The sequence below is a fragment of the Sturnus vulgaris genome, chromosome 23, assembly GCF_052056855.1.
Source record: "Sturnus vulgaris isolate bStuVul1 chromosome 23, bStuVul1.hap1, whole genome shotgun sequence".
NCBI lineage: Eukaryota > Metazoa > Chordata > Aves > Passeriformes > Sturnidae > Sturnus > Sturnus vulgaris.
Genome location: NC_142265.1, coordinates 8,883,935 through 8,900,766, shown reverse-complemented (window position 1 = coordinate 8,900,766; position 16,832 = coordinate 8,883,935). Strand labels below are relative to the sequence as shown.

At 52.6% G+C, this 16,832-nt stretch overlaps 4 protein-coding genes across 12 annotated transcripts in view; 1 reads left to right on the top strand and 3 right to left on the bottom strand.

Annotated features, from left to right (window-relative positions):
• The first annotated feature begins 48 nt into the window (after positions 1-48).
• Positions 49-3,977, top strand: IFT46 (intraflagellar transport 46). Of its 5 annotated transcripts, none has more exons than XM_088177930.1 (11): positions 49-121; positions 247-420; positions 495-622; positions 1,286-1,360; positions 1,459-1,552; positions 1,893-2,021; positions 2,403-2,524; positions 2,595-2,661; positions 2,909-2,969; positions 3,233-3,318; positions 3,643-3,977. In XM_088177930.1, exons 1-11 carry the CDS (start codon positions 71-73, stop codon positions 3,745-3,747), a joined length of 1,092 nt encoding a protein of 363 aa, XP_088034056.1. In that variant the 5' UTR covers positions 49-70; the 3' UTR covers positions 3,748-3,977. The 5 variants fall into 5 exon arrangements, with proteins under 5 accessions (XP_088034056.1, XP_088034054.1, XP_088034053.1 ...); XM_088177928.1 differs by having other exon boundaries at positions 495-631; positions 2,406-2,524; XM_088177927.1 differs by having other exon boundaries at positions 495-631.
• Positions 3,978-4,215: 238 nt separating this feature from the next.
• TMEM25 (transmembrane protein 25) lies at positions 4,216-6,807 on the bottom strand. 5 transcript variants are annotated; one of them, XM_088177926.1, is made up of 7 exons: positions 6,462-6,807; positions 6,249-6,355; positions 5,881-6,165; positions 5,353-5,643; positions 4,995-5,279; positions 4,809-4,895; positions 4,216-4,711 (listed from the first exon to the last, which is right to left on the bottom strand). In XM_088177926.1, the coding sequence occupies exons 2-7, from the start codon at positions 6,331-6,333 to the stop codon at positions 4,638-4,640; spliced, it is 1,107 nt and encodes a 368-aa protein (XP_088034052.1). In that variant the 5' UTR covers positions 6,334-6,355; positions 6,462-6,807; the 3' UTR covers positions 4,216-4,637. The 5 variants fall into 5 exon arrangements, with proteins under 5 accessions (XP_088034052.1, XP_088034051.1, XP_088034049.1 ...); XM_088177925.1 differs by having other exon boundaries at positions 6,249-6,370; positions 6,462-6,705; XM_088177923.1 differs by having other exon boundaries at positions 5,353-6,165.
• Positions 6,808-6,836: 29 nt separating this feature from the next.
• Positions 6,837-8,129, bottom strand: TTC36 (tetratricopeptide repeat domain 36). Its single transcript, XM_014884711.2, has 3 exons — positions 7,831-8,129; positions 7,398-7,586; positions 6,837-7,327 (listed from the first exon to the last, which is right to left on the bottom strand). Exons 1-3 carry the CDS (start codon positions 7,937-7,939, stop codon positions 7,059-7,061), a joined length of 567 nt encoding a protein of 188 aa, XP_014740197.2. The 5' UTR covers positions 7,940-8,129; the 3' UTR covers positions 6,837-7,058.
• A 116-nt stretch (positions 8,130-8,245) lies between these two features.
• Positions 8,246-16,832, bottom strand: part of KMT2A (lysine methyltransferase 2A) — a 41,984-nt gene continuing 33,397 nt past the window's right edge. Inside the window, exons 28-36 of the mRNA XM_088177922.1 lie at positions 16,582-16,662; positions 16,010-16,074; positions 15,454-15,624; positions 14,836-14,910; positions 14,387-14,561; positions 13,893-14,000; positions 13,376-13,459; positions 12,878-13,007; positions 8,246-12,521 (exon numbers count right to left, since the gene is read on the bottom strand). Of these exons, the coding sequence (XP_088034048.1) occupies positions 12,246-12,521; positions 12,878-13,007; positions 13,376-13,459; positions 13,893-14,000; positions 14,387-14,561; positions 14,836-14,910; positions 15,454-15,624; positions 16,010-16,074; positions 16,582-16,662 (1,165 nt within the window). The 3' untranslated portion in view covers positions 8,246-12,245. The remainder of the gene's footprint in view (positions 12,522-12,877; positions 13,008-13,375; positions 13,460-13,892; positions 14,001-14,386; positions 14,562-14,835; positions 14,911-15,453; positions 15,625-16,009; positions 16,075-16,581; positions 16,663-16,832) is intronic.

The window sequence follows — 16,832 nt, the reverse complement described above, 5'->3', positions numbered from 1 at the left end:
AGCCGCCAGGGGGCGTGCGCGGCCGGGCCGCTCTGGCCGGCGGAGCCGAGCGCGGCGGGGCGGAGTCGCCATGGCGACAGCGGCGGCGGCGGCGGCGCGGCGGGACGCGAGGCGGGCGGAGGTGGGACACGGGGAATACGGCGGGACAGAACGGGACACGGGGACGCGGGCGGAGGTTGGGCACGGGACACGGGGGGCGGTGGATGTGGGTGCCGCGCCGCCCCTGACTTCGCCTTGTCGGCGCAGCCCCGCCCGGTGGAGAACCAGCCTTACGACGAGAGCCTGGAGCTGCCTGAGGCTGAACCCGGAGCCGGCTCGCTGCGGGCGGGGAGCGCGGGCCGCCTGCGGGACTCCCGTGGGCCCGGGGTGTCCGTCGGAGCGGCCGAGCGCGGGAGTGGCGATCGGGGCAGCGGAGGGAAGGTAGGAGCGCAGCGGGCGGGGCACGGCCCGGTGGGACTCGGTGATATCCCGTGAGACCCGGTTCTCTCGTCCAGGAGGAGGCAACGGCACACCTGCCCCGCCCAGCCACCTTCAGCGAGGATGACGACGAGGACGATGAGGACTCGGAGGAAGATTCCTCGGAGAGCGACTCGGAGGAGGACTCGGAGGAGCACGGGGACGGGTTGGAGGGGTCAGCGGTGTTCCTGGCCAGAGGGGCAGGGCTGAGTCTAATGGGTGCCTTTGGCGCCCTGTCGGCTCCACAGGTTTCCCCTGATCCCACGAGGGTGAGCAGAGTCGTGGGCATCGGGACAGGCAGCTCCTGCCTCCTCATCCCTGATGCTCCAGGGTGGTGGTTCCTCCAGGTGGTGAACCAGTCCCGGGCTTGTTTGCTGTGCCCAGCAGAGGCACAGCTGGAATGATCCAAGGTGTAAGCCAGGCCGGGCTGGCAGGAGAAATCCAGAAAAGGGAAGGACTATCTTGAACATGTCACTCAAATCCTCATAATTCTATCTTTTCTGTCTTTTTCAGCTTCAAAGCTATTGCTGACTGCCTAATTGCTGTCCTATTGCTGCCTTTGTGCAGAGCTCTTAGCCCCCCTTTTGACAGCCCTATGTGGGACTGAATGATCTCAGATATCCATCACTCGGGTGCTTTTCTTGACCAGCAGGTCGAAAGCAAAACGGGGCCCAATAATGCTTTCTCTCTGCAAGAAGTGTTTTCCAGAGAGGACGTACTACCTGGTGGTTCAGCTTCCCAGATTTGTTTGCCCTAACTGGGACCTGATTTCTGTTGTACAGAACTTGCCACATGGTAATCTTTTCCCTCTACTCTCTTCCTTTTTTAGTGATTTCAGTCCATCAGATTTTGACTACCTGCAAGTGTCTTCTGAAATCAAAGATCTCTTTGAATACATCAAGAGGTGAGTTGAAGGGTTTTAGCTTGCTCCTGGCTCTCCTTTGTGTCAATTACTGCATCACAGTTCCTAGTGGCCCATGCTGTGTTGCTGTTTATTTCCAGGTACACTCCCAAAACAATAGAGATTGAGCACAAGCTGCAACCTTTTATTCCAGACTTTATTCCTGCTGTTGGAGACATCGATGCATTCCTAAAGGTACAGTTTCTTCAGGTTCCTCTTTCTGTCCTGCCCCACGAATCAAAACAATGCAGGGTCAGAGCATGTGGGCAGCCAGACCATGCAGCATGGGATCTGGTCTGTCCCTGCTCTATCAGACATGACAGGCAGAGACCTGGAAAACTATGCTGGTGGTTTGGTCACCTCTCAAACAGCACTTGGCTAACTTGGGGCAAAGCCTGGGTTTTTCCTTCTCCAACACCAATTTTTCAAGCAGCACCATGCTTAGAATGTATCTCTCCTCTGAGAGAGCCCACAGGAAGGCTCCGTACAAACCTGCCCTGGACTCCACAGACAACAGGGCTCTCTTTTCCTGCAGGTTCCTCGTCCTGATGGCAAGCCTGACAACCTTGGCCTGCTGATTCTGGATGAGCCCTCAACCAAGCAGTCAGATCCCACCGTGCTCTCCCTTTGGCTGACAGAGAACTCCAAGCAGCACAACATCACAGTGAGTCAGGGAGGAGGTCACACTTGCTGCACACATCCTGTAGTAAAACCGTGGCATTTTACTGTTACAACTGAAAACTTGACTTTAAAAGCAGCAAAACCAGACCTTTTGCTTTAATCCATAGTTTTAAACTTCAGTGGATCTGAGCCTTGCTTCAGTCAAGTCTTTGTGATACAAACTCTGGGTCTTTTCACTTCAAGGGATGCTTTATTTTCTTTTGGTTGTTCATACCCAATTTTAGTCAGCATTTTGCCTGCAGAAATCTGTTGGTAAAGTGGAGCTGGGAAAGAGAGAAGGCCTGGTTCACCAGGAGTGAATTCAGTTTTCCCAAAAAGCCTCGAAACACTATGAAACACTTCCATCTTTATATTGTGTTTTTAGCAGCAGATAAAAGTGAAGAGTTTGGAGAATGCAGAAAATAACCCCAAAGCCATTGAGAGCTGGATTGAAAGTATTAGTGAACTGCATCGCTGCAAACCTCCTGCCACAGTCCATTACTCCAGGTGAGCCCTGATGTTGGCAGTGGAAGGCTGTGTGTGATCCTGAAGCTGATGTTCTTCTCTTCCCCGGCAGGCCAATGCCTGACATTGAGACCCTGATGCAGGAATGGTCACCAGAATTCGAGGAGCTGCTGGGAAAGGTATATTGTCTGGGTGACCAGTAGTTAGCTCAGTGCATGCTCTTAGAAACCATCTGCCATGAAAGCTGGGTGCCTGCTCCATCCCACAGTCCAGTCCTCTTGGGCTTGTTCTTCCTCATGACTCTGCCCTTGACAGAAGTTGGGGAGCAGCCTAACACTGGAATTCCCAGGTGCTGCCCCAGTGGCCTCTGGGTGCTGCCAGGCTCCTGCGGCCTGGGAGCAGATCTGACAGCCCCGTCTGTTCCAGGTGGGTCTTCCGAGCGCAGAGATGAGCTGTGACCTTGCTGAATACATCGACATGATCTGCGGTGAGCTGGGGAGGCTCTGCTGCTGGCACAGTGTGGTGCTGGCCTGGCACTCACTGAAAGTGAGAGAGCTTTAGCTGCAGGCCCAGCCCCGAGCAGTTGGGATCATTCCCTGCAGCTTCAGTGGGAGTGGGCTCTTGTACTACAGGGTTCTGCAGTCTTTGGTGTGTGGAGCCCCACTGTGGGGAGCTCAGCCCTTCCTGACAATGCTCTGTGTGGGGCAGTGCAGACCAAGTGCCCTCACACGCTTCTGATCTCACCTGCAGCCATTCTGGACATCCCCGTGTACAAGAGCCGGATCCACCCTCTGCATGTCCTCTTCTCCCTCTTCTTGGAGTTCAAGAACTCGCAGGTATGCAGCTCCACCCAGCAGCACTGCACATCTGGTCCCTTCACATTTGGCTTTGTGGTGGCAATGGCAGTGTGCAAAGGGCTGGTGGGCCCCAGAGGGTGTGTTCTCAGCTGCTCCTCTGCCTGACACAGGGAGCTGGGCTGCACTCTGGGCTGAGGTGCCATATTGTTTAACAGGCCAACACCAGCCACAGTGCATCTCCTTGGGCTGCCTGCTGAGCACACAAGTCACGCAGAGCCCATGTGGCCAGCACGTTCAGATGCATGTGTGTGCTCTGAGCAGTGGGAGTCAAATCTTTGCATGAACATGTTCTTTTCCCTGCAGCATTTCAAGCCCCTGGCTGATGGGCAGAAGGGCAGGAGCCCACCATCCAACCCACCCTCACAAGCAGCAGAGGCAGAGGTGTTGAGCTTTGATGCTTCACATTAAAGCTTCATCTCCTGGATCACCGTCTGCCACTGGACACTGAGGTGTACCCAGAGCAGGTTGGGGGATGTAACACAGCAATTCAGAAGCCTCTCTGGTCTTAGAGACAGTGCTGGGCTGTTCTGTGTTAGGGAGTAGGTCTTGATTCACCATATTTGTTGCAGAAGCTGCCTAATGGCTCCATTTTTGACTTGTTCCCAAGGAGTTCAGCATTAAATCAGCCTTTCCCAGTGTCAGGCTCTCTGTGCCACAGGTGCTGCAGAGCAGAGGCTCCTTGAGCACATGCTACAAGGGCTGGAGCAAACAGGAATAAATTCCACACAGACACAACACAGATCTGCTTAGGGTGTTGCAAGCTCTGACCTGGAGATCTTGAATCTCCTCTGCTCCTTATTATTGAACCCCCTTTCCTGCTGAGAATAGTCCCTTAGGTCCTGTCAAGCGCAAATAACCTGTGCAGCACCACACAGATGCTTGAATTCAGTTTATTGCTGTTGGGATGGCTCTCCCCAGCCCCTGCTCTGCTGACCTCTCACCTATTGGCCACAGCAGCAGGGACAGGGGCAAAGAGGATCATGCAGCAAGTCAAAAACCTGCTAAAGCAAAACTGTTGTTTGACTTTACTCCAGGAGGAATCGCAATGCTAGAGCCTGGCTGTAAACAGCTTTGATGCATTTTGATTATAACAGAATATTGGTAGGGTTCATGGACTACATAAAACCATGTCTTGGCTGACAGCATAGCTCCCAAGCCCTGCATTGCATAGCATAGCACAGAGCTGAGGCTGGTCAGCTCCTGCTTCCCATCATGGCTTTCCTGGCACCCTCAGCTGCTCAGCTCCAGGTACATACCTGGTGCTGGGCAGCCCTGTCTCACTGGCACCACACCGCAGCTCACAGCCAGATCTCATCACTGCTCATGCTCGGCACTTTGTAGATGCGCCCGGACTTTGGGAGCTGGACAAAACCTGCAGGACAAAGAACTCATTGCCTGTTGGAGCAGCCAAGGAGCTCCATGTCCCACAGCACATCTTTTGGGGCTGCTTATCCACCTGCTCTCCTTACCAAGCTTGCTGAAGACCAGGGAGTTTTCCAGTCCCAGCAGGGCAGTCTCTTCTCCCTTAGCACCAGCTCCTGCATCCTTGGGGGAAGCTGCAGGGAAGCAAAGGGATGAGAGTCAGGACATCTATCACTCACCCAGGCAGGACCTGGGGCCCCACGTCTCACTGCACTGGCACATCAGGGTTTTACCTCCATCTTCCTGTGCAAGATCACCCAGGCGCAGGTTGGGTGGCAGGGACCGGGTCTGGCGGGGCAGACGTGTGCCCTGGGGCTGCGGTGGCTCAGAGCTGCTGCAATGGGAGCATTGGCTGGGTGGGCTGTTCCCTCCTGCTTGCCCAGGACCTTGCACAAGCTTGGGCAAGTGGCATGCCAGGCAGGCAGCACAGGACCCCAGGCTGAGCAGGGCGGCTAGGGCCAGGGCTGCTCCAATGGCAACACCCAGGACAGGCAGCTCCACACGGGCATCCAGCAGACCTGCACCGGCAGTGGAGACCCCTGAGCATCCTTCCATGAGGCCATTGCACCATGCCCACCCCTCAATAGTTACCTGTGGGCAGGAGGGAGGCAGTGGTGATGCCCACACTATTGGCTGCACTGACGGAGAGGTTTCCAGCTGTGCAGCTGAGATGGATGTGGAGCGAGTGGTTGGCCAGCCCTGGGTAGCTTGTGGTACCCAGGAGGAGAAACTTGGAGGTGTTGGCCATCACATGCCCATCCTGGTCCACCCAGGTGATGCTGGTGGGTGGATTGGCTTGCACCAGCACAAAAAGCACCAGGAGAAGGCCAGTGTCCTCGACCTGCTGGTAGCGGGCGCCTTCCCGCAGGATCTCTGGCTTATCTGGGTAAAAAACAGGCAGTGAGCTGGGCAGGAGGGATGAGGGCAACACAGCTAGGAGCAGGATTTGTCTTGCCTGAGTAGACAAGCTCTTGTCTACCTCATTTGCACAAGACTGACAAGATGCTGCCCTACTGTGGCTGTCATGGGTATGGGTTATGGTCCTGCCCGAGCTGGATAGGGGTCCCACATGCCCTTCCCACATCCCGGTCTGGAGCAGGCTGGCACCGCGGACCTTACACTGCACATTGAGAAGGATGGAGGTGTTGTAGGTCTCACTGGAGGTCGGGTTGGTCAGGGAGCAGTTGAGCTGGTGGTCGGAGTGCTGGCCATTGAGGGTGAGGATGCTGTCAGTGCCTGCAGTCGAGAGGTTGACTTCCTGTTTCTGACCGTTGAGGTACCAGGCCAGTGTGGCACCGGGGACTGGCCGGGGAACCCAGCAGGTGAAGATACGACTCTCCCCCTCCTGCAGGGTGCACGCTGCTCGCGGCTGCCCGTCAGTGGTGGGGTCCAGTTCCTCCAGTGCTGCCAGAGAGCCCGCGACACATCAGAGCTGCGGCAGGGGTCCTGCTCCCGGAGTCATGCACCAGACCCCACCACAGCCTCACCTGCCAAGCAGAGCGCCAGGAGGCTGAGCAGCAGCAGCAGCAGGAGGGCAAGGGCAGCCCGCGGCCAGCCCCTAGGACACCCCATCTTATATCAGCCGTGCTCAGCGCTAGGAGAGAGGCAGCTGGAGCAGGGACATGGGGGCATCCACCACGCTGGGCCCCGGTGTTCCAGCACACAGCAGGGTCGGAAGATACGACCCAGCTGCACCTTACCTGCAGCATTGCTGCTACTGTGTCCAGCCCAGTCTGCAGTGCGGCTCTGCGCCTGGGCCCCGGCACGCAGGGCAGTGCATGCGGCACAGGGGCGGGCCCCAGCACAGCTGCGAGCGTTCATCCCTCTCGCCGGGCGCCCGTCGCCGCCTTCCCCGGGCGGGATTGCTGCGCGCAGCCGCGGGGTCAGCCCCGCCGCTTGCGAGAGCGGCCAGGACTGCCCAGCCGGGACAGGGTGTGCGCGTCACCGTGCCTCCACTCTCCCCTCTTCAAGGAAGAGGGCCCAGGCTTGCACCCACCGGGCCACCCATCTCACCGGCGCTGTGCACGCTTGGGAATCACACCACAATGCCTGCAACGTCACAGGCATAGCCCAGGTGCTGGGAACAGAGGGAGGTTTATTCGGGGTGGAGCGGAACGAGACAAACACAGCAAGGTGCTTTGGTACTTTCCAGTCCCTGGCTGTTAGCCAGGAGGAGGAGCAGGAGCTCTGGCACCTGAGCTGGACCTTTTTTGGCCGCCAGGACACGTCTGCCTGGGCCAGCTCAGGAGTACGGCTCTCCCCAGCCCACCCGCTGCCTGGCCCGTCTCCTGCCCGTCTCAGTCGCTTCCAGCGCCATCGGGGTTGCGCAGCCGACCGAGCATCTCGCAGAGCATCTGGTTGCAGAGCGCAGAGTAGGGGTTGAGAAGCACGAGCTGCTGTCGGGCGAAGGCGCTGCCCAAGCGCGCTGCGCGCTCGAAGTCCCGCCGGGCGTCCTCGTCCCGCGCCTGCAGGCGGTGGATGAGGCCGCGCTGCACGAAGCTCTGGCAGGCGGCACGGCCGCAGCCGCGGCTCAGGCGTATGGCAGCGTCCAGGTCCTGCAGGGCACCTGGCAACGAGGGGAGGCATTGATGGGGGGCTGGGGGTACCAGGAGACCACCCGCACCTGCGCTGCTCACCTGCCACGTCCCCGCGCAGGCGGAGGGCCTGGGCCCGGTTATTGTAGCCCGAGGCACGCTCGGGCAGCAGGCGAATGGCCTCACTGAACCGCTCCAGGGCCGTGCTTACGTCTCCTGACTCGGCCGCAGAAACCCCCTGCAGCTCCAGCTCCCGGACTTGATCCAGCAGCTCCAATGGAAAAGCTTCCACTATTGCAGTGTAAATGGGAGACCTTGACTTGGGAGTGGAGGCACCAGGACGAACCACAGGGCCCAGTCCCACTGCCACCCTACACTCCCTGTCCAGGAAGGGAAAAGACAAAAGGCAGGGTGCTGATGTCCAGCCTCAGCAGGCACTGCTCCCAGCCTGCAGAGCCTCCTTCCCTACCCACCTGCTTGCCCCATGGGGACCCTGCTGGCAATTCCAGGGAGAACCTGGCGCAGCATCACTCACCTTCATCCTGGACATCCTCCTCCTCCTCATCCAACCCTGGGATATCCCCAAAAGGGGTGCTGGGGTTAAAGATGGTCTGCAGGACAGCCCTGTCGTTTGCCGTGGCCATGCTGCTGTGTCACTGAGGCCTGTGACAAGGCTGCAGGCACAAGCAGGCTGCCACAGCCTGGTTAATGTTCACACTGCTGGCCCCACTGCACCGAGCCTCGTCCTGTCACAGCCTGGGTGTGAGGCCCCACCGCCTGGCCAGTGGCCCCCAACAGTGGCCCGGGGTGACCCGCACACACCGGAGCTGAGGGCTCCTCACTGAACACTCTGTGCAATCCTGGGTGCTGGCCAGGGGCTCCTATGCCTTGTGAGTGTCCTGGAGAAGTAGCAGCTCCTCAGTTCTCAAGAAGAAATAGAGAGAGCCCTCTGCAGCAATAAACTTGACATGTTTATTAATTAAACTATCACTTAAATAAAAAAAAGTGCATAGAAAATAAACATGTTTAAAAACTCCTTTTTTTGTTTTTTTTACAACTATGTACACTTTTTATTTTTACATTCAGTCTTTTGCAGAGCTTTCAGCATTTTTTAAACTATTAAAGTATTTCCTTCTTCCCTGTGGCAGGGAGTTAACACTGATGTACTTTAGACACGTTTCCTCTTAAAAAAAACAAAACAACCAAACAAAAAACCAAAACCAAAAACCCAAAAAAACAAAGAACCAGTAGATTGGAAGAACACAAGAAAAAATAAGTTTTGTTATACATGATAAGTTGTCAAGAAATGTATTTCTAGAACATAACCTTGCCTTTGCAGAGTTTTTTTTTTTTTGCCTTTTTTTTTTTTTTTTTGAAACAATTATTCACCTACCTGTAGTTACTAAAGAGACTGTAAGTTCAAGAAAAGAAACACCACAAGTATAGTTCTCGGCTGATAGACGAAGCTACTGTACCTTGTTAAAAAGATACCAGGAAAGCACAGAGCACATTTTTCCCTATATGTAGGTGGTACCCCAACATTCATAACCAAAACGAGAGGAAGGAAAGGAAGAAACCAAGTTGTACAAGTACTGACTGTAACAAGAAGGGCCAGGAAAGGCCGAGCCACCCGCTCCCAGCTTCCGGCCCTGGCTGCCGGTGGGGAATGAGCAGCAAGGCTTTCCCAGAGCCATGAGCAACTGTAACACAATCCTTATCTATAGTGTTAAAGAGAATTAAAAGCCATGAACTGATACTGAACTAGGCTTCATTACACGGTGCATTACTATATTAGTTCCTATATATATTGTATTTATAGTTATAAAAAAATTTGCAAGTGTTGAGAGTGGACCAGTGTATGGGTGAATGGCATGATTCTGCACAGACCGTCCTGCTGAAGAACTTGGTATTGCTTTGAAATGAAAGAAAATCAGAAAGAAAAGATACCCAGCCCTTTGCAATGACCCGCTTCTCCTTTAAAAAAAACATGTCGGTTTGTACAAAAAAAACCCCAAAAACGCCCTAAGGTTCCTTTTTTAGTATTTTCAGATACCATGATCTGTGTCAGTCCTTATAAAATATACATTCATACACGGGGAGCTGGGCGCTCCTGGCCAGCCCGGGCTGAGGGTGGGCGGGCTCAGCTGCCCTGGTTGCCCCAGCCCTGCTGCCACTTGCCCCAGGGGCCCGGGCTGGCCACGGCGGGTGCAGCTCCCTGGGGGTACAGACAGTTTCACTGGCCACAGCGGCTCCTGCCGAGGCAGCCGCAACGGGAATAGCAGCAAAGCGGGCAGCCCGCTGGCTCGGCTGGTCCCGGCAGGAGGAGGTTGCCTGGCACTTGGATCTTGGGGGACTCCTGAGGGACAGCGCTCCCCTCGACCCTCCTTCCCACTTCTCCCGATGTGGGGTGGCTCTGGGCAGTGCTTCCCAGTGGAACCTCCTCCTGCAGCCAGGAAATCGGGAGGCGGCAGCAGCGGGGGAGTGAGAAAGCGTAGCTGAGCTCTGGGATAAATTCAGGGGCTTTGCCATGGCGAGGGCTATGCCCCCACCCCGTGTCAGAAACGGAAGGAAAAGGGCCAAGAGCAGCTGCGCCCGGGGCCGCGGGGCCCAGATCCCCTGGGTGGGCACTCTCTGGGCTCCTCAAAGTATGTGCGTTCCCAAACTGTCAGTGCATCAAATCATCTCAGTAACAAACACAGCGTCAATGTGACTTTGCTTTCAACAGTTACCAACAAATTATCCTCACACAGTGCAATAACAAAAGGAAATCGGCAGGTTCTGAACCTCTGAACGCTGCTTTTCTTCCTCAGGGCAGAGGAAGAAATCTCAAGACCAGAGAGGTGTGGATGAGGGATGCCCCTATGAGAGACCTGAGGAGTCAGCAGGCACTCCCGGGTCCCTTCCCCACCAACTGCCAGTGCCGGTTCAGAGCAGCCATATATCAGCTCCGGGAAGAGTGGCTCCTGTAACGACTGCAACCCAACCACCAGGAAAGCTTGGAAAAGCGAGGGTGCTTTCTGCTTTCCCTTCTGCGCAGAAAAACCCATCTGCCTTTGAAGGACACTGTGGCAGGAGGTGTGTGTCTCAGACTGGCCTCCCAGCAAATAGATCAGGTCTCATCCTGTCTTGCTTTTCCTTTTTAAACCCCTGCAGGATACCAGCGTGGGCAAGGCAGAATGAAACTTTCTGCCTGAGTCACACACTGTCCCTCCCACAGAGCCAAACTCATACCATGCTGGGCAGCTCTCCCTCCTGCACCCGTCCTTATGGGCAAACAAAATTTAAGGTCCAGTCAACCCTCCCGGAGACAGTTACTGAAGTCAAAAAGGCAGAACAAGAGTAGAAAACAAAACTAAAGCAACCCCCCCACTGGAGAAAGGCTCAGACTGTGTCCAGCCAGGTATTTCCTAGAACCGTCCTATGAAAATAAAAAAATCATTAAAAAGAGATTCTCTTAAATTAGGATAATACCACTGTAAAAAGCCTCGTCATAAGTGCTTTCCCCTATGAAGTGCTTCTCATAGAAAAATATACAAAATATATTTACATTTATAAAACCTTAAATACTAAACTGTAAACAGAACAGAGCAGAATCCAATGTTGTCACTATCAGGCTTGGGTCTCTCATTTGTCTCTCTCTCTGGTTTTGCTCTGAGGCACAGGGCAGACCCCATGGGGAGGAGGACTCACTGCTCCAACCAGGACAGTGGTGTCTCTCAGCTTGCTCAGACCTGGCCTGGTTCCTCACCCACTGTGCCAATGCCTCGCGTTTCCTATGTGGTTCGGGATGCTGCGCGGACGAGGCCGGCTGATGCTTGGCCTTGCCTTTGCAGAGAACTTTGGCTCCGTTTTGGTGCCCTTGCTGTGTCTTCTGGGGAACACAACATGACTACAGCCAGACTGACCGTGACAGGCACCTGGCTGCAGGGTCACTCTCCTGCCTGCCCCCACAGGCCTGGGACACTGTGGCATGGCACAGCAGAGTGGATGCCTCCACACCAGTCCTTCCTAGCTCCTGCTCTACAATAGTGTGCGGCCAAGGCCGGGGCTGGCTCGCACTCCCCTCCTCTCTCTAGAGACCTCGGCTCCTTCAGACACCGCTGGCCAGCTGTGCCAGCCGCTCACAAGACAGAGGAAGCCAGCTGCTGCAGATGGGACCCAGAGGACCACTTCCCTCCCACATGGCCGTGAAGAGAGAGTATTGGTGAACGGGAGCCTTTGCTGGCAAAGATCCACAGTGTCCCAACTGTTGGCATAAGCTGTCTTTGCCAAAGAATGCCAGGAGTTCCCCTGCTCTCAAGCAGGGATTTCAGAGCAAGATGTCAGCCAAACTCTTCTTGTGTCAAGTTGTGGGCTGCTCTGTTCTGCTCTCCTCACGAGCAGCCAGGCCAGCCCCCCCCGTGCCACAGAGCCCTGCACAGGCAGCACACCTACTCCCACTCACACATAGTGTTTTGCAGACTGTGCAGTCCCAGGGGGCTGCTGGTGAGACACAGCCCTTCTCCCCAGGAGGCAAGCTCAAATACTGCGCTACCCAACCACTGGCTCAGCCCTAGGAAGGAGAGCTCTGGCCAGGAGACAGAGAGGGACACGACCCATGAGTGCTGCCCTGTGCCTGGGCCTGGGGTGACCTCCCCTCTCCTCTCCCACTCATTAGCCCCACGCTGAGAAACAAATATGGGGGCGGGGGGAAATGAGAATAGCAAAAACATAACCATGCTGAGGATCTTCTCCAGCCGCCCATGTCTCTCACAAGGGTGAGTGTGCACATGCGAGACATGAAGATGTGGACTCGGACAAACACAGCCGCCAGTCTCAGGTCCCTGAGCCCAGTCCATCTTCACTCCTGCTTCCGGACTCTTTGTCCCATCCGAGTGGCCAGGGAGGGGCTCACTCGAAGCTTTGGTTCACCCCAGGCCTTGCAGGGCTCACTTGCAGCTGATGGAAGTTCTAGTTTAAAAACTTCCTGCACTTCTTGGCACCACAGTTACAGGGCAGTTTGTTGCTGGCGTCTTCAATGGGGAACTTATAGTCATAGGTGAGCTCTTCCCCTCGGTAGATTTTGCGCATGGCAAAGATGACAATGTGTTTCTGGCCATCGATGTTGATGACCCGGGAGTAGCAGTTGGGCTCGCAGGAGTGGTTGATGAAGCGGGCTGCGTTCCCGTGCATGGTGGCGTCCACCACCTCGGAGTCATCAATGCGGAACATGTAGCACCCGATGCCCTGCTCAGGGAGGACAGAGGAGGATTAGCGCAGGCAGGGCAGCACAGCCACCCCAGCAGACAGCCCAGCTCTGAGGGAGTGGCTGCAGCCTCTTTCCACTGGGCCTCACACACTCCCTCCTGCCTGAATCATTTCATCCCCACATTCACAGAGACTAATCTTGAGACCCTGCCCAGACCACAGAAGGGAATGACAAGTGCATATAAAGCTCCAGCAAGAATGAAAATAACCCAAGAAGCCAGTAAACACAATCTGAGATGATCCCAACAGAATTTTTTAATGGGCCTGTCCTACCTTCACAGCCACTTTCTAGCTCTCCCAAACTCTAAGAACATCTATAAAAGCCCAAAACTCACCTTACTGTCGTAGTACTTCTCTCGTTTGTCAGTGAGGATGGAGCGAATGACATTGCCTGAATATTCGATCACCATCTCACCTGCATCGATGTTCCTTTTGCAGAACAGACCCCGGCCATGGATAGGAGACCTACAATGCAATAAGGAAAGCAAACAAGACAAGCAAAGCTCAAGAACATCAGATTGCAAGGGCTGCAGAAAACAGGCTGTTTGTGGCAAGGACCACTGCGGTACTGTTAACCCTTCTCTAAGGGAACACTAACAAGAACAGCACCAGGTCACTCTGCTCACATCTGAGCTACTGCCAAGGTAAAGCCAGCAAGGAGCAACTGGTCTGTGCTGAGGATTACTTATTAAATACATAACTTGGGCAGGGAGAAGGAAGAGGGAAAAAGCCCCAAGCCTGCTTTTCCCCTCAATTTTGTAGTCTGGCTTCAAAGGTTTCCAGTTTCCACCTTCCCCTATCCTACGGGCAATGGCACCAGAGCAAAACCATACCTGTAGACACCAACTGCCTCCTTGGAGGTCTTCTTCAAGTGCCGGAAGCGCATAGGCATTGGCAGATCCATACTGGTCGCCCTCCTAGAACAAAGAGGCACTGCTAAGTGATGACCTGTATTTGAAATTCTGTGCCATGTATTATCCGGGGCACTTTCCAAGATGGAGTAATTTATATACTGTGACACTGCAGCCTACAGAGAACACAATCAAAGTTAATGCAGTGTTTTCATATATATATGTAAAAGATAATTTCCTCCCTTTTCTCATCAAATTCTCACCAGATTGTTTTACATAAGCAAGAAAAAGAAGCATTTCAAGGCAGATCGGTCTGGTGGTCACCTTCAGCTGTCACTTCTCTTGTTATTGCAGAAGTCACCTCTATGTCTGGCAGTGCTTGGCAGCTTTCAGTGTTTAAATACCCCTCAAAGCACACAACCCTTAACTAAGCCAAATCTGCTCATTTTAACACCCCAACACTATTTTCCCCTCTGAACCTTTAAGCCCTGCTGCATACCGGGCTGATTTCAGCTGCACTTCTTCCTCTTCCTCATCATTCGGGTTGTATTCTGGTGGTTGTCGATGTTTAGATGCCAAGAAATTAAACATATCAAATGCAGATTTCCTGCAATTTAAAGAGACCAGAGGAGTTTGTTTTACTGACTGAAAATAAACACGGTTGCCACAACAGTCTGACATGTTTGCTGCCTCACACCTCCCTATTCTGCCCTTTCTTAAAGCCCTGTGCATCAGGGCAGACATAGCAGGTTCCAGAATCTCCAGTTACAGCCTTATCCAGGAAAGCTTTGTTAAACCAAGCAAAGGGCCACAAAGTGGCACAGGAAAATGCACAGAATTTGAAGATGCTGAATGGTTGATTTTCACGTCCCAGTTGTTAACATTTTACTGAAAGCTTTAGTGCTGCAGAGATTCGTTGCTCCTGCCCTGCCACAGTATTAGTTATGGGGCCAAAGGGCTGTTAACCCCAATATTGACAAGGCTCACACTTGCCTCAGGTGGACTTCAGCCCGAGCAGAGCCATGTGGGTTCAAAGGAGGCTCATTGGCCTCCTCTGGCTTGTGAAATCTGAACTTGTAGTTGTGGCAGTGCTTCGCCCCATACAGTTGCTCTATCAGGAACACAACAGTATCATGGATAATCCCCAACATCCTCAAACCGTTCACACCTGGAATGAGAAATAGAGCACAACAAACACTAAGTATCAGTGCAGACTGATAGCAGGAAGATACAGCAGCTTGTCACAAAGAGCTGTGGGGCACCACACAGCTGTGACAGCAGCACTGTATTAGCTATTGCATTCTATGTAAGAGTTTCTAATCTTTCCATTAGGAAGAAATTACCCACCAGAAAGCCTGCAGCAGGTTAACTGGAACTGTTAAAACTCTAAGACCCTCACAGAAAGATCAGTTTGCTCTCCCATGTTCAGCACAGGCTGTTACCTGCAAAGGACAGCTGCTTCAGGCGGGCGTTTGAACGGGCCTCTTGCACCTTGTCAGTCAGCGACTTCCAGGCATCTGCAGCACACAAACATGACAAATGGTGACAGGGTATCCAAGTGCTGGGACACTCATATTTAAATAAACTAATTGGAGAATATGGAGTTTCCAACTTTCCACAGGCCATAAATTAAGATCCTTGGATGCAGTTGCTTTAATCCTTCTTGAAAATTCACATTGGCATAAGGCAAGGTGTTCAGCAATTGCTCTGGAGGAAAAGTCTGGACACTCAGTATTTCACTGTGTCATCCACATTGCCTGTTTCTTGACAAACTACGGTTCAACATCATTGGTCCAATGATAAAACAAAATGAATCAGTGATATATATATCACTATATATATAATGAGTCACTGAATATATTATCTTGCAAAATAAAAAGAAAAATGATAGAATCCAGACATCATCAGGAAATAGGATTGTCTAGGGCTGTAAACCAAGAGATTTCTCTTTCTATTTTTTTAATCTACAAATAAAGTAAATAAGAGGTCTTCAGAAGTAGTAATTCTACTTCTAGTAAGGACAGCTAAAATCAGTACAACCAACACAGCACGGTTCTCACCTTCAATGCTTTCTGCGCAGATCTGAAAACCATCATCACTAGAGATCTCAAAAACCAAACCCTTTTTTGGTTTCTTCTCACCAAGACACTCTTTCCTCCTTTGTTCTTGCTGAAGCCAAAACATAAGAGGGGAGCTGAAAGTGCTCTCTTCTTCCTCGAGAGCTTTTGAGCCTAGAAAAGACAGAAGCCAGCATGAAGACAGGAATCGGAAAGAACAATGATTTTTACACCTGGTGTTCCACAAGTGAAAATAACTTACTGACTTGCCTTTTCACCAGCAAATCCAGCCAAGAAAAAAATTCTAGAGAGTGTTGCAGTAAGAGTGTGAAATCTCAAGTGCTGAAAATTTCACAAACTAAAAACAGAGACAAAACTATTTGACCAAGATCTACAAACAGCAAACAAACCTTTCCTCCCCTTAAAGCAAGGATAACACAAGCTAATAGCTCTGACCGTTTTCCTGACAGAATGACAAACATGAAAATCAAATCTTCAAACATCACTTTCCCAGTCCTGGAGAATTCCGAGACTAGGTGTTTTTGAAGAAGTGACATACCTGCATTTTCTTGCTCATTTATTGAGTTCTGTGTTGATTGAGGTTCTGGGACCACAGCCGGTTGCCTTTGGAGGGAAGGAGGAGAACATGGAGAAAAATAGGTAACAACCTGTCTCATTTCCTCACCAACTCGGAGCAGTAGTCTTAGATAGATACAAAAATCTTTTTCCAGATCAAATGCTCTGACATTAATTCAGTTGGAAATGAACAAACAAAAAGATTCTGCTCAGTAGCATTTCTGTTTGCAGCCTCTATCAGTCGGTGGGCAGCAGCCTAATTTCACACAGCCTGTGACCTGCTCTGTGTCAGCCACACTCAGGAAAAAGGTGTAGGCCAACACGCCATCAGGCACTGCTGAATGAGCATCTCCTCAGCAGGCACACTGAGCTTCCCAGAACAACATGCAGCTTAATGCAAAATGATTCCATATTGCATCAAATTGTGACCATACAATCTCCACAGAAAGCTCCCCAGGCATTTTAACTAGGAATGCCAGGCTTCCTGCATTCTCCATAGAATGCCCTTCAGCTCAAGCGAGCAGAATCACACAGAAAGGCCTGTTCATCCCTTACCCTGCAGACTGCCCATGTGGCTTCTGCAATGGCTGATCTACGCTGGCTGCATCCTGCACATCTGCCTTCGCAGCAGGAGTCCTGGAAGAAAAGATTTGGGAACGTTCAAAATATCTGCCAACCCATGTATGCCATAAATGAGACTGGAAAGCAGGAATAGATCCATTGGGAGTTGCCATGCCAGATTCAGCAGCTCTGCAGAATTACACAAGTAGCAACAACAGCTCTTAAGATACAGAGAACCGTATCAT